Source organism: Diprion similis, chromosome 3, assembly GCF_021155765.1.
Source record: "Diprion similis isolate iyDipSimi1 chromosome 3, iyDipSimi1.1, whole genome shotgun sequence".
NCBI classification, from domain to species: domain Eukaryota; kingdom Metazoa; phylum Arthropoda; class Insecta; order Hymenoptera; family Diprionidae; genus Diprion; species Diprion similis.
Genome location: NC_060107.1, coordinates 13,801,655 through 13,814,234, shown reverse-complemented (window position 1 = coordinate 13,814,234; position 12,580 = coordinate 13,801,655). Strand labels below are relative to the sequence as shown.

The following is a 12,580-nucleotide window of genomic DNA, read 5'->3' as shown; positions in this document are numbered from 1 at the left end:
TTGGTTGTACGGTGAATTGGGTTGATAAAACGGACCTTGCGAGGGATGACCTTCGTTTGAATCATTGTTTTTGATTTCGGATCGCACATAGCGCTCTCACAGGTGTATGAAATGCAATTATCGCGTATAGGTCACTTTAGCACCGATTCTTGCGTAGTGAAAACAAGTCAGATAACAAAAATAGTGTCGGTCGAGCGTGAGGATGCATTGTTTACATAGAGTGGTGCTTGTGTGGCGGCTGGTGCAGCTTACCCTGCGAAAACATACCGAGAATCGTGTTTATCGCTGTGAGTGTTTCCTTGAATTACGAATCGGCAAATTCATCTTCCTTCGCGTTTCTTTCTGAGGATATATTTTTATATTATATTATATTTTTTAAGTTTAAGCATAATTATTACAACACGTTCGAAATATACGTGCTGAATAATGTACGTACATGAATTCTGGAAATGGAATATTAATAAAATCTGGTGTTGTCTTATCTGATTACAGAAATAAACTGCAGCAAGACTAATCGAGGTTCGCGATTATTTGGATTGAGGCCAGCAATAAACATCGAAAAGTAAAACACAACATCTGATCAGGCATCAGTGCTATTGAAACATAAAAAACAGGTACATGATCAAGATCATTTTCGATCACACTATCACGCTAAATTCACTCTAAGAAATTTGACCTTTTTAGTTGAAATTCAATATTATTCACTCCTTAATTACGTTGCATAAAAATGGTGCTAAATTTTCAATGCTTTCTATTATTGATTCTGTGGTTCATGTATCGGTGCATCAAGAATTACTGAATTTTGTCGAAAAAAAATTGTTTGAAATAGACAGTTTCTAATGAAACGAAATCGGATCCAAGTATATTGCACGAGTATTATTCTGTTATATTCTTGTTGCAGTGTAAAAGTGCGTCAATTCAAGATTCAACCTGAGATCTACCAGAACTACTACATCTAAAGTGTGGAGCAGCCCGGAGGAGGTGAAAATTGGTGAGTTCGCATGTGTTTAGGTTACGGGTATTTTCCTGGTATTCCCCTGTCACGTGGCGTGGCGGTAACAATAATATTCCATCAATCTTCGATTTCTTAGCTGCATGGGTAGGCTCATTCGCAATCGCAACGATGCTTGACTTTCAGTTGAATCATTTTTTTTTGCACTTTGATTTACCGTAGCTTACTTGAAGTTAGAAATTTTGCACGTTGCTAAATGTGGAATGAGCATCGCGACGGGTAACCATCACTCATTCGCAAATCACAAGATCGAATCGCGTTTCGCTCCTGATGTAATAATCTAGATTTGAATTTAACAATTATGTCGTTTAAGTGGTGGTTTCACCTGAGGTCTGAATGTATTCAGTTATTTGCATTATTGTTGAATCGACGAAACTTCAAAGTCTAGCATAAAGTAACGTAATGAAATTGCATTTTATATTATGAATCATTTTCAATTTTTCAACAAGCAAAAAGTATCTGTCGACTGCAAACTTAGCTCGTTTAGAAAAATGCTGATTGGCATACAGGATGTTTTTAATCCATTTTACAAAAGGTTGGTGTACCGATAGTCTGCCAGTGTTTTCTAAAATAATGTATGCAATTGTGTTGCAACGCATGGTTGGCGTGATACAACCGCGATACTGTATTCTGAGTAGGCGGACTATGGTACAAAAACATTTTGCTCCCTACAGGAAATCAACGAAAAAGTAAGTGACAGTGACCACGGCGCGAATGAGGAAGAATGATGTGTGTTGGAAAAAATGGAGAATCGTTTAGATCGAATATAGGTAATCGGGGAGGTAGGTGGTCGTTTTGGGATTCGTCGCGGGGTTTGATGTGGATGTGCGAGTGGATCTTTGTTTAAGATTTCCGTTGGGTGGTTCCGTTGGGAATCAGGCGAGGGTAGGAAGGTCGCGATGTACCGTGATGTTACTAACTTTTGTAATCCACAGCGTCAAACTATCACAGAAATTTTTCTCACAAAACAATTGAAAGACGCTGTATACGACTCTAGACCATTCATCAGTATTTAAATATCAAGGAGGTTGAATTTTCCATGTATACTCACTCTGCAATTATTTAACAGCCGTTATTCAATTCAAATATTCAGTCATTATCCATCATTATTACATTCAATTAATCTCTGTGATCGTTTGAATGGGCAAAACGCATCTCTGGACTATCTATCGCGTTCCGTGGTACGCTAGATAGGGAGAGATGCTGAGCTCGAAGACTTCGCGTCGAAGAGGACCGCCGACCGTCACGCCACACAATAATGCATGCTCTCCAACCTCCCTCCCGAACTTGATTCGTATCTGAGAACAACAATCCGCATCGCAGTGTATCTGACTTGAAAAAACGTAGATGTGGATTGGGTTTCTACAGAGTTTTTACGACAAGTTCTAAATATAAGAAACTTTGACAATTCATTCGATTGCGCCTTTTTGTGTGCCGAGTAATCACTGAAACTGGACGCGCTTTTAACGCAACAATTGATGATGCGAATCGATTGCTCGTGCCTTTTGCGCATCGATTTCGCTAATAGTACGTGGGAAAGTGAAGCACTCTAGATATGCTTAGCTTTCAGCTGTTGAGTCAATTTTGTTATGAACAAACAAGTTTTCAAGTTTGACCGCGCCTTTTGCGCGTCCACTTGATACCTTGTGGTTATGAGAGAATGCGCGGCATGGTGCTCAACGCACGGGGATAAAAATCGCAGAGTGTATAATGAAAGTGAAGAACCTTGGCCTTTACGAAATATATCTGGGGTGTACAAAATTATTTGTTTATAACCATCGGATTACTTTTTCTTCCAGAGCAACAAAGCAATTTTTTTACAAGTACACTGATACCTATAAATCCTAGCCCAACAAAATATTTATTTTAATAATTCTTGGTGGGAAAAAAGTAATGATTAAAAAAATGTGGAATTTGTCATTATTAGAAATAATCGAGTTAAATTTTGTTTCCGCGAATATCATGTTGAACTCGACATGGATTTTATCACTGTACTTGTAGCAACATTTTCTGTTTCAGTTAATCAATTTTTTCCTCTGTTTCAGCTAATCAAACTTTTCCTCTGTTTCAGCTAATCAAACCTTTCCTCTGTTTCAGATAATTAAATCTTTTCTCTATTTCAGCTAATCAAAGCTTTCCTTTGTTTCAGCTAATTAAACCTTTTGTCTGTTTCAGCTAATCAAACTTTTCCTCTGTTTCAGCTAATCAAATTTTTCCTGTGTTTCTACTAATCAAACTTTTCCTCTGTTTCAAATAATTATACCTTTTATCTGTTTCAGTTAATTAAACCATTTTTCTGTTTCAGCTTATCAAACTTTTCCTCTGTTTATGCTAATCAAATCTTTGTCTGTTTCAGCTAATTAAACCTTTTGGCTGTCTCAGTTAATCAAACCTTTTCTCTGTTTCAGCTAATCAAACTTTTCCTCTGTTTCAGCTAATCAAACTTTTCCTCTGTTTCAGCTAATCAAACTTTTCCTCTGTTACAGCTAATCAAACTTTTCCTCGGTTTCAGCTAATCAAACTTTTCCTCTGTTTCTGCTAATCAAACTTTTCCTCTGTTTCAGCTAATTAAACCTTTTCTCTGTTTCAGCTAATTAAACCTTTTGTCTGTTTCAGCTAATCAAACTTTTCCTCTGTTTCTGCTAATCAAACTTTTCCTCTGTTACAGCTAATTAAACCTTTTCTCTGTTTCAGCTAATTAAACCTTTTGTCTGTTTCAGCTAATCAAACTTTTCCTCTGTTTCTGCTAATCAAACTTTTCCTCTGTTTCAGCTAATTAAACCTTTTCTCTGTTTCAGCTAATTAAACCTTTTGTCTGTTTCAGCTAATCAAACTTTTCCTCTGTTTCTGCTAATCAAACTTTTCCTCTGTTACAGCTAATTAAACCTTTTCTCTGTTTCAGCTAATTAAACCTTTTGTCTGTTTCAGCTAATCAAACTTTTCCTCTGTTTCTGCTAATCAAACTTTTCCTCTGTTTCAGCTAATTAAACCTTTTCTCTGTTTCAGCTAATTAAACCTTTTGTCTGTTTCAGCTAATCAAACTTTTCCTCTGTTTCTGCTAATCAAACTTTTCCTCTGTTTCAGCTAATTAAACCTTTTCTCTGTTTCAGCTAATTAAACTTCTCCTCTGTTTCTGCTAATCAAATCTTTTCACTATTTCAGCTAATTGAACCATTTGTATGTTTCAGCTTATCAAAATTTTCCTCTGTTTATGCTAATCAAACCATTGTCTGTTTCAGTTAATCAATTTTCCCTTTTTATCACCAATCATGATTCCTTGTTGTCTAATTGTAAGCTAATTACTTTTTTGTCTATTTCAGTACTAGTTATATTCTCATCTATTCCATGAACTATTCCAGAAACTTTCTGGTTGAGTCAGTTACATCTTTCGTTTTCACTGTGTAAAATTTGTCAAATATTATTCTATCCGCAAATTCTGGACTCACAGTCAAAGTGAACGCGCAAAGTTTATCGAGATTTATTAAGATTTTCTTCAGACGTTCTCGTTATATTCCCGTTTTATTTTAAAATAGAGTTTCTTCCCGAGTTGTTGATCATCGGTTTTATTGACACTCCTTCATGAATTTTTCGTTTTAAATTGAACTGTAGAATTCTGAAGATCTTACATTTTGTGGTGATTGGGATTCTTCTTCCTCCTTTTCTTCCCTCACTATTTGGATTGCATACAAAACCAAATTTATCAATGTCGTTGAGATCAATTTTACATTTCTTCTTCGTGGAATAGGCCTACTGGGGATACCACGTTTAAAAAAAACGCACTGAATGCTCTACCCCTAGTGGTGGTGTGGAAACGAGCTGTCACTATATTTATATGAAATTTTAACAAATATATTATTATAGTTACGGTTGTCTTCATCTTCTTATGGGTACATACACAAGATTGAAGGGGATTTTAATTGAATTATATTATGACAATTTATTTTTACAATTGTTGTATACACAGATAGTTTTGAGCAACTGGACGTATTTAGAATAATCATCTTTTATATTATGTCAACTAAATGCTACGTTTTATTTCAAATATAAATCATTCAACGGTTGATCATGAATCTAATTAAAACATATCTTAAATATGTATACATATTTACAATTGCAACTGACGGTGGTTGGAGCATATTTTGAAACTGCAGGGCTGCGCGCCAACGGGAATATGAAGACAGCCAATCACGAGCCAACGATAGTGCGCATGCGCAATGATCACGTGACATAATCCGATCATTTGGTTTCAATTCCAGTTCGTTCCGCTGTTCACTCGATCTGACTAAAAGCAAATGGAACTGGAATCTGGTTCTCCAGCCATCTTGTAACCAATAAGTTATGTCGTTTATCTCTGTCGTTGGCTAGAAAAGTTTAACAACAGTTGGATCGTTTAATTAGTGATTTGTTAAAACGCTGTACGTCATCATGGATGATTTACAGAATTACAAGCTTCAACTGCAACAGGTTAGTTTCGGTTCTCATTGCTAATATCTATGTATATCAAATCAGCAATGTTTCTAACCTTACTTCTTATTCCGCATACTCTGAATTGACCCCAAGAAATAGGCCAACGATGTGTTTATAAGTTGAAAATATTGAGACAATAATGGGTTTTGCTTTCGTTATTGACCTTCTTGATTATAACGGATCTTGATATAATTTTTCCAACAACTTAGCTTAACTTGTATTTATGAATTCTGATGATATTTTAGGTTGAAGCCGCACTAACCACAGACCCAAACAATGAGGAATTATTGAAACTGAAAATAGACTTAGAGGAAGTCATAGAGTTGACTCATGATCTGGTACGATCGCAGCAACAAGAAAAACGGCAGGCAAATGGAATGGATGCGAAGGATCCAATCCTCCTAGCTGTTTTAGCAAACAAATGGAAAGTCGGGGATCAGTGTATGGCTCCGTGGAGCGAAGATGGCAAGTAAGTCACTGATCCAAAGCTTGTTCACTTTGTTTTGACATATTCTTTTCATTCTCAATCGACGTATTGATCTTTATTCCACATCCGTTAAAACGTAAAGTATACTTCTACAGAAAGGATTAATTACTTTACAGATATTACGAAGCGACAATAGACACAATCAGTGAAGATGGTACAGTCAACGTTACTTTCAATGAGTACAAAAATACTGATGTCACTATGCTTGACCAACTTAAGTCTGTTGCTAAAAGGCCAGCTTCGGATTGGGCAGATCAAAAGTCAAAGTGAGTACCACATTCTGCTACTATATTACAATTTTTAACCATTTAAAATGACATTATTTCCTAAGGATGTAACTTTATAAATTATCGATCAAGTATTCAAGTTTCAACAAGTAATACTTATTGTTAGTTATGAATACCAGCCAATACAGATAGATATTTTTTCGTGTAGTTAAAAAATCATATTATTATTCTAATATTTTACATACTTTTGTTGAATGTCTTTGCGATACCTAATATGCACTGATACCCAACTTTTGTCCCATTCCTCTTGAATCCTGATTACAATTGCTGTAAAAATACTCCGGACATCCACAATCCTCAATGTCAATTATCCCATTGTTGGTCATTCGATGCGCTGTACCACTAACCTTTTTTACTGGAGCCCAGAAGAAGGTAAAATTATTCAAGACTATAGCCTTTTACTAATGATTATTGTACATAGTTATGATCGATCTTTTACGATTTGAAAATTTCGTAAATGTGTAATCTCAATCTCTCGTAGTTGATATCTATAATTTTTCTGTTATTTCCACTTAATTACCAGTCTAAGCATAATCTACCGAATATTTCATCTACATTGAAATTATTGTTATCAAAGATATAGTTGAATTATGATTACTCTATCTTAAACTAAGCAGGGAATCTTATTAGGATGCTATACAAAACTCTTATTACATATCATAAAGCAATGAGCAATCCATTCAAGGTTTATTTGAAAAATACACAATTAATGCTAGCATAGGTGAAAAATGCAGTCGATACATGGGATTGATATATAACTTGATTCAACAGTGTTTGAGTATGTTAAAAATTGCTGAATAAGTTTCTATGCCAGTTTGATATTCTGCTGAATTCCACTATCATCTATTTTGCTTTTTAATCAATATGCGGTGAGGTATCTTGAAAAAAATAATGCGTCAGATCTAGTTCCAAGATTGTTCTAATATATTTAGGTTTTAAAAATGAATTTTCCCCCAAACATGCCCAAAGAATCAAATGCTCTTGTTTCATGTTCAATTAAAATCAATATGAATATACGTATTTAGAGCATCCTAGTAAGTATCTCTTCTTTTTAGTAAATGTCTACGTGGATGATAGGTTTGTTGTTTTGCAGAAAGATGCAAGCTGCAGCGGTCGCTGGCTCAGATCCTAACAAGCAACGCGAGTATTTGAAGAAGAAAAAGCAAAAGAAGCTTCAGAGGTTCAAGGAGCTCGAGGAGGAGCGTGAATCAGAGAAAAACAAGTGGCTGGCCTTCACAACTAAGGTACGAATAATGATTATGCTAGAACTACGTCCTTGAAGTAAGTAGATTTGTTGGCTAAAAATTGAGACTTTTTATTAATTTTATCACAATATACTAGTATTGAGTATTTATCAAATTATTAAACGTATAATGCTATAAAAATATCTTTAAAAATATCTTTAAAAATACACAAATAGGAAATACTGGAATTATTATCGAAAGCCTACGATACAAAAATAAAAAATACTTCTTGTCATCGAGACTTTAACTTTGTACAAAATAGTCTTGTATTTAAAATTTGTCATCGTAGATTAGAATCGAACGAATCTACTTGAAATATTTATTAGCAACTCGAAGTCAAGCATCGACATCTGTACTTGTCTTTACTCATAATTCAAGTATTTTTAATTTCGCCATATTTTAAGAGATCTTCGTACGATTGTGAACATTGAAATTTTATACAAACTGAACACGTGAGTATTTCGTAATGAAATTACCTAAATAGTATCAATTTTTGACCAACCAGTCTCTGATTACCAATGAATTCATTCTTTCTGTTTTATTCGATTCCTGCAACCATTTTTCGGACATCAATTATTATTGCATTGAGCAGTTGTCAAGAACTTTTATAGACCTTCATTACAATCGTAACTGCATCACTGTCGTGCAGTTAAATCCCAATTGTATTTTCGCCACTAATACACATACTATGTCCATGTCCGAAATATTTTTTGCGTATCATTCTTGCATTATCGCCGTATTCTCTCGAGACATGTAAAAATTAATTTTGCACTACTTTTCGCAGACAATTCGTTGCCACGCGATGGCTTATTTTTATAGAAATTTTCGCTTGTGCAGAATTATTTTCAGTTCGCGCACACAGCGTATTTCAATATTTCGCGCGACCTACAAATTATCAAACAACTTCGTAACACATTTACTACAATATTCGATACGATTGAAGTTAATAGTAACTGCTTACAATGGAACCTCGATTAACCGCGGGTGCAGAATTTATCCCTTCCGGGCTCAATTCTACGAGGCGAACCTTTGTTTACCCACATACATTTTTTTTTCTTGTTTCTTCCAAAACCGCCTGCCCCAAAACGAAAACAAACCGATCGAACTGTTCGTTCGATATACGTGGTTGCTTTTAATTTCTACTTCCTCGAGTTCTTCATCCACGCTTAATTACACACCTACTTCACCTACTTGTCATTGAGAGTAATTTAAAAAATCTTTGTCAAGTTGACGAATGTGTCTCCAAAATATCGAAGTTCACTTTCTGAATAAACACATTCCAAGCTATTTTCATTTGACGCAGAAATAAAGAAATGGCGTGTATTCTACAAAAGTTCGATAGTAAATTCGTAGAATTGATGCCTTTTTTTTTATTTCTACGTCAAATGAATATCTATTGGAGTGTTTTAATCAAAATTTAGTATAAAATGGGGTTGTCAAGCCGTTTTTTGCGTTAGAGATTCGCAGACTTTGATATCTGGAGATATTGTATACGTCATCGACGAAATCGACCAAAGCACCCACTTAAGGGGACGCGTAGATACCTTGAACTGTGAAATTTCATCAGGCTGAAGTTTGAACGTTATTGTAATGACACTTTTTTTACAAATATTAACACAGCATCAACAGATTCAGGTTTTGCAAATTCAATCTCTTCAGTTATTCCAAACGTACGAAATAACAATTTTTGTTCCAACCTTTCGATACGATAACGTTACTAACTTCAGCGTCGTAATTTCAGGTGAATTCCAAGAAGACACGATTGATAGCAAAGGCAGTTTTATTTGTATATATTTTGACCTAGTTTTTGGTTATCGTTGGAATTTTTATTGTCCAACCTTTAGCAATTATATCAAGTTACTCACGAACGACGTCGCAAATATTATCATATTTTCGCTAATCACGTCACCTTGAGTACAATTGCGAGGTCTTCTTTCATCTTATATATAGATATGCCTGCCCATCGAGCCTTACTTTTTGACATCTATTTTTTAAAAATTGCTCATTTTTAATACGTTTTTGAATTAGAAAACAAAGTTTTACGTTGCGCTTAACTATCAAGAATATTCACACACGTCACCGATTCTTTCAATTAAAAAATGGCGCCGGAATCGTGAACGTGATGACGTGGTAACGAAAATATGTGACTAGTTGTAACGTCCTTTGTCATTTACTTATGATGTTTCTAAATATTGGATAATAATTCCCACACTAAGTCAAAACAGATATAAATGAAATGTAATTTTCTATCCCCCGTGTTTCTCACTTGTCTGTGAACCGCGCAGTCTCGTAACTCTCGGATAATCGAGGTATTTCTGTAATAATTAAGCGGACACAACTAACTTTACTAACAGATGTCAACACTCTACACTTCTACGTTTATTCTCGCACTTTAAATGCCGATTTCTGTACCATAGGAAAATAGTAATTTTTCGTAAGATGCAAATTAATCATTCCTTCGAATTTTTTGGTTTTGTTTTTTTACAGTCTAGTAAGAAGGGGGTTGTGAAGAAGAGTATATTTGCGACACCAGAAAATGTCAATGGTAGAGTAGGCATTGGAACTTGTGGAGTTAGTGGTCGTGAAATGACCAAGTTCAGCAATGGAGAAAAATGGCGCCGAGGTACATAAGTCTGTACATACGAATCACTACGTGTAAGGAAAAGTTTATACTTTTGAAGTAATATTAAATGTAGTTAAGGCAAATCTCGATCAGATGTAAACTGTTCTACAAATGTCGTGTAATAGAAGTGACTACAGCGTTTAAAAATGCGGTTTAATCTTTTTATTTTGAAAATTTTGATGACAAAATTAATTTAAAAAGAGGTAACTTGGAATATCTCGTTTGTTTCTACGGTCTTTAAAAATGTCTCTACTACTGATTTTAATCGTTCAGATTTGCTATTGGCCTCTGCTGTGATGAGCATGCGTACCAGCGAGACTTTTCGGAAAGTTTCAGGCTCAGATATCTGGGCTCTGCTAATGTCAGAATTTTTTTATCCGTCGTTGTTACACCGATCGTTTTTGTACATAAATTCTAAGTAGGCAATAGTGAACGCTGCGAAAACCATTTTAGTCTCGTACAATGTTTTTTTGTTTCACTTTCCATTCTCTTTGTAAGATTGGAAATTAATAGATAAATGCAAACCGATGCCTGATTTCCAATGTAATCCTGCCAGTCTTTAGTTATACCTGAAACTAAATTTATTTAAATTAGACCAGGGTGACACTGTACGATAAAATTAACGTTTACCATAAACACCGCGAAAATATTAACTGTCGAGCATCCTGAAAACTTTTCGCGTCATCTTTTTTACCAATTGACAATCATTCTCTTCTCTTGCTGGACTCAATTATTACCAATGCATAAATTAATTCTTGTCACTTGCTATTTCGGTTTTGCTGCATGCGTATTGTAATGTTTCATAGAATCTGTATGGACGAAACGAATGAATAAAAAAACTGAATGCCTGCGATATATAATTTGAATTAATCTGTATTGTAAGTGATAATTGCATATGATATGAATAAATGTATATTTGAAGCTAAATTATCTATAGAATTATTTATATTCCTTTCGCCCTTCATCTTATCGACTGTCGCATGTAAATGCGAAAAAAGTTATACGTATTTCAAAATTTGTCCATATTTCTCAGGATTGGTTTTCCATTTCACTCGTCACTCGGTAAGAAAGAAAATGTATTGCGAAAATATTTATATTTACGGAAAAGTAAAAGTGATTTTCTGTTGACTTTTATGTTTCCACTCCGTAGCCTCTGATAAGATTAAGTCATATTGTCGATAAGAATGTAAGCTGGATTTGCTCCTCAAGATCCGTGTTTTATTAAGATTTTCATTTTTACAAATTTGATTCAATCAACTTCCACACTCAAAACCATTTATCCAAACAGTACCAGTTCCGAAATTAAGTTTTTCACTTCACCGAGTATCTGGTAACTCCATATCAGAGTCAACCGTATCAACGGTGATGAACCTCAATCACGGCCAATGTTAAAATAACACAATATATATACGAGCCTTAGATTACCAGTCGTTTGATCTTCTGTTGTATTCATAAGCCGTGCGTCTTACGAGGAAAATACTCGAGATATACCTAACCGATTTCCTTCCCTCTGTGATATGTTGCAGTAGATAAAAACACAGAAGCATATTTCTGCGTGCTAATTCGACGGTTCGAGGAGCAAAAACACCACTAAAGTTTACCTCTGACAATCAATTTGTCAGGATTTCTCGATAATGACCTAATATTTGTTGATACAACTAATTGGATATTACTTATTACCACCAGACGGTAATATACGCAGTGTTTTGACCCTGGGGGTTTATGTTCTTGAGGCAAACTTTTGGGGGTTGTCCTTTTTTTTTTTTTTTTTTTTTGTGGACCAAGTTTTTGCCAAATTAAAAGGGGTGCGTCATTTAAAACATACTTATTTCAGTTTCTTCACGGAATTATCCAAAATAACCGAAATCAGTATACGGTCCGAAAGTTGTATTAGCTTTATTCTGATACAAGTAATAACATATACAATTTCATAGACCTTAGAAGGTACAAAAGGTATCTCATTTTGCCAATGTAACAGAATGCCGTTTATCATTTTTCAAGCTAATTTAACCATCAATAGTAACTAACGATTACTTTGAAAAATTCGTCGAAGAAACTCGAACAAGCACATGTCGTTACGATACATATTCAAATTACGGTAATAATTCACAAGCCGTGAATTCAAGCCTCTTAGACTTGATTTTAAAAATCCTTTATTTGGGTGGGTTTTTTTGCACGTCAAAAACTATAAATCCTTACAACTCGTCCAGCGAAAGAAAAAAATAGAAAAGAACAACCCTACACTCTATACTAAATCCCTCAGCGTCCCGGGTTCGCGCCCCAGGACGGCCCTGACGATGAGCCGACGGACTGCGCGCGCTCTCCTCCCCCCTCCTCAAATTCGAAGCCTCCGCTGGGCGGATTGGCTATTCGCGCGAGGACGGCCTCGCCAGGCCTTGCCGAGTGTTGTTCATCCGCTGCTGGCCGTGTTTTCCGCCTTAGTTTCCGTGCCAGTTAGCC

General features: G+C 35.3%; 1 protein-coding gene across 1 annotated transcript; it reads left to right on the top strand.

Annotated features, from left to right (window-relative positions):
- Window positions 1-5,292: 5,292 nt before the first annotated feature.
- Window positions 5,293-11,047, top strand: LOC124404209 (survival of motor neuron-related-splicing factor 30). The gene is made up of 5 exons (XM_046878157.1): window positions 5,293-5,476; window positions 5,725-5,948; window positions 6,083-6,232; window positions 7,347-7,497; window positions 9,985-11,047. Exons 1-5 carry the CDS (start codon window positions 5,438-5,440, stop codon window positions 10,126-10,128), a joined length of 708 nt encoding a protein of 235 aa, XP_046734113.1. The 5' UTR covers window positions 5,293-5,437; the 3' UTR covers window positions 10,129-11,047.
- Window positions 11,048-12,580: the final 1,533 nt, after the last annotated feature.

Bases quoted from the DNA above. Each gene is read 5' to 3' on its own strand.
- LOC124404209 (XM_046878157.1), top strand. From the start codon at position 5,438: ATGGATGATTTACAGAATTACAAGCTTCAACTGCAACAG. The intron at 6,233-7,346 runs GTGAGTACCACA...GTTGTTTTGCAG, and splicing joins TGGGCAGATCAAAAGTCAAA to AAAGATGCAAGCTGCAGCGG. The intron at 7,498-9,984 runs GTACGAATAATG...GTTTTTTTACAG, and splicing joins GGCTGGCCTTCACAACTAAG to TCTAGTAAGAAGGGGGTTGT.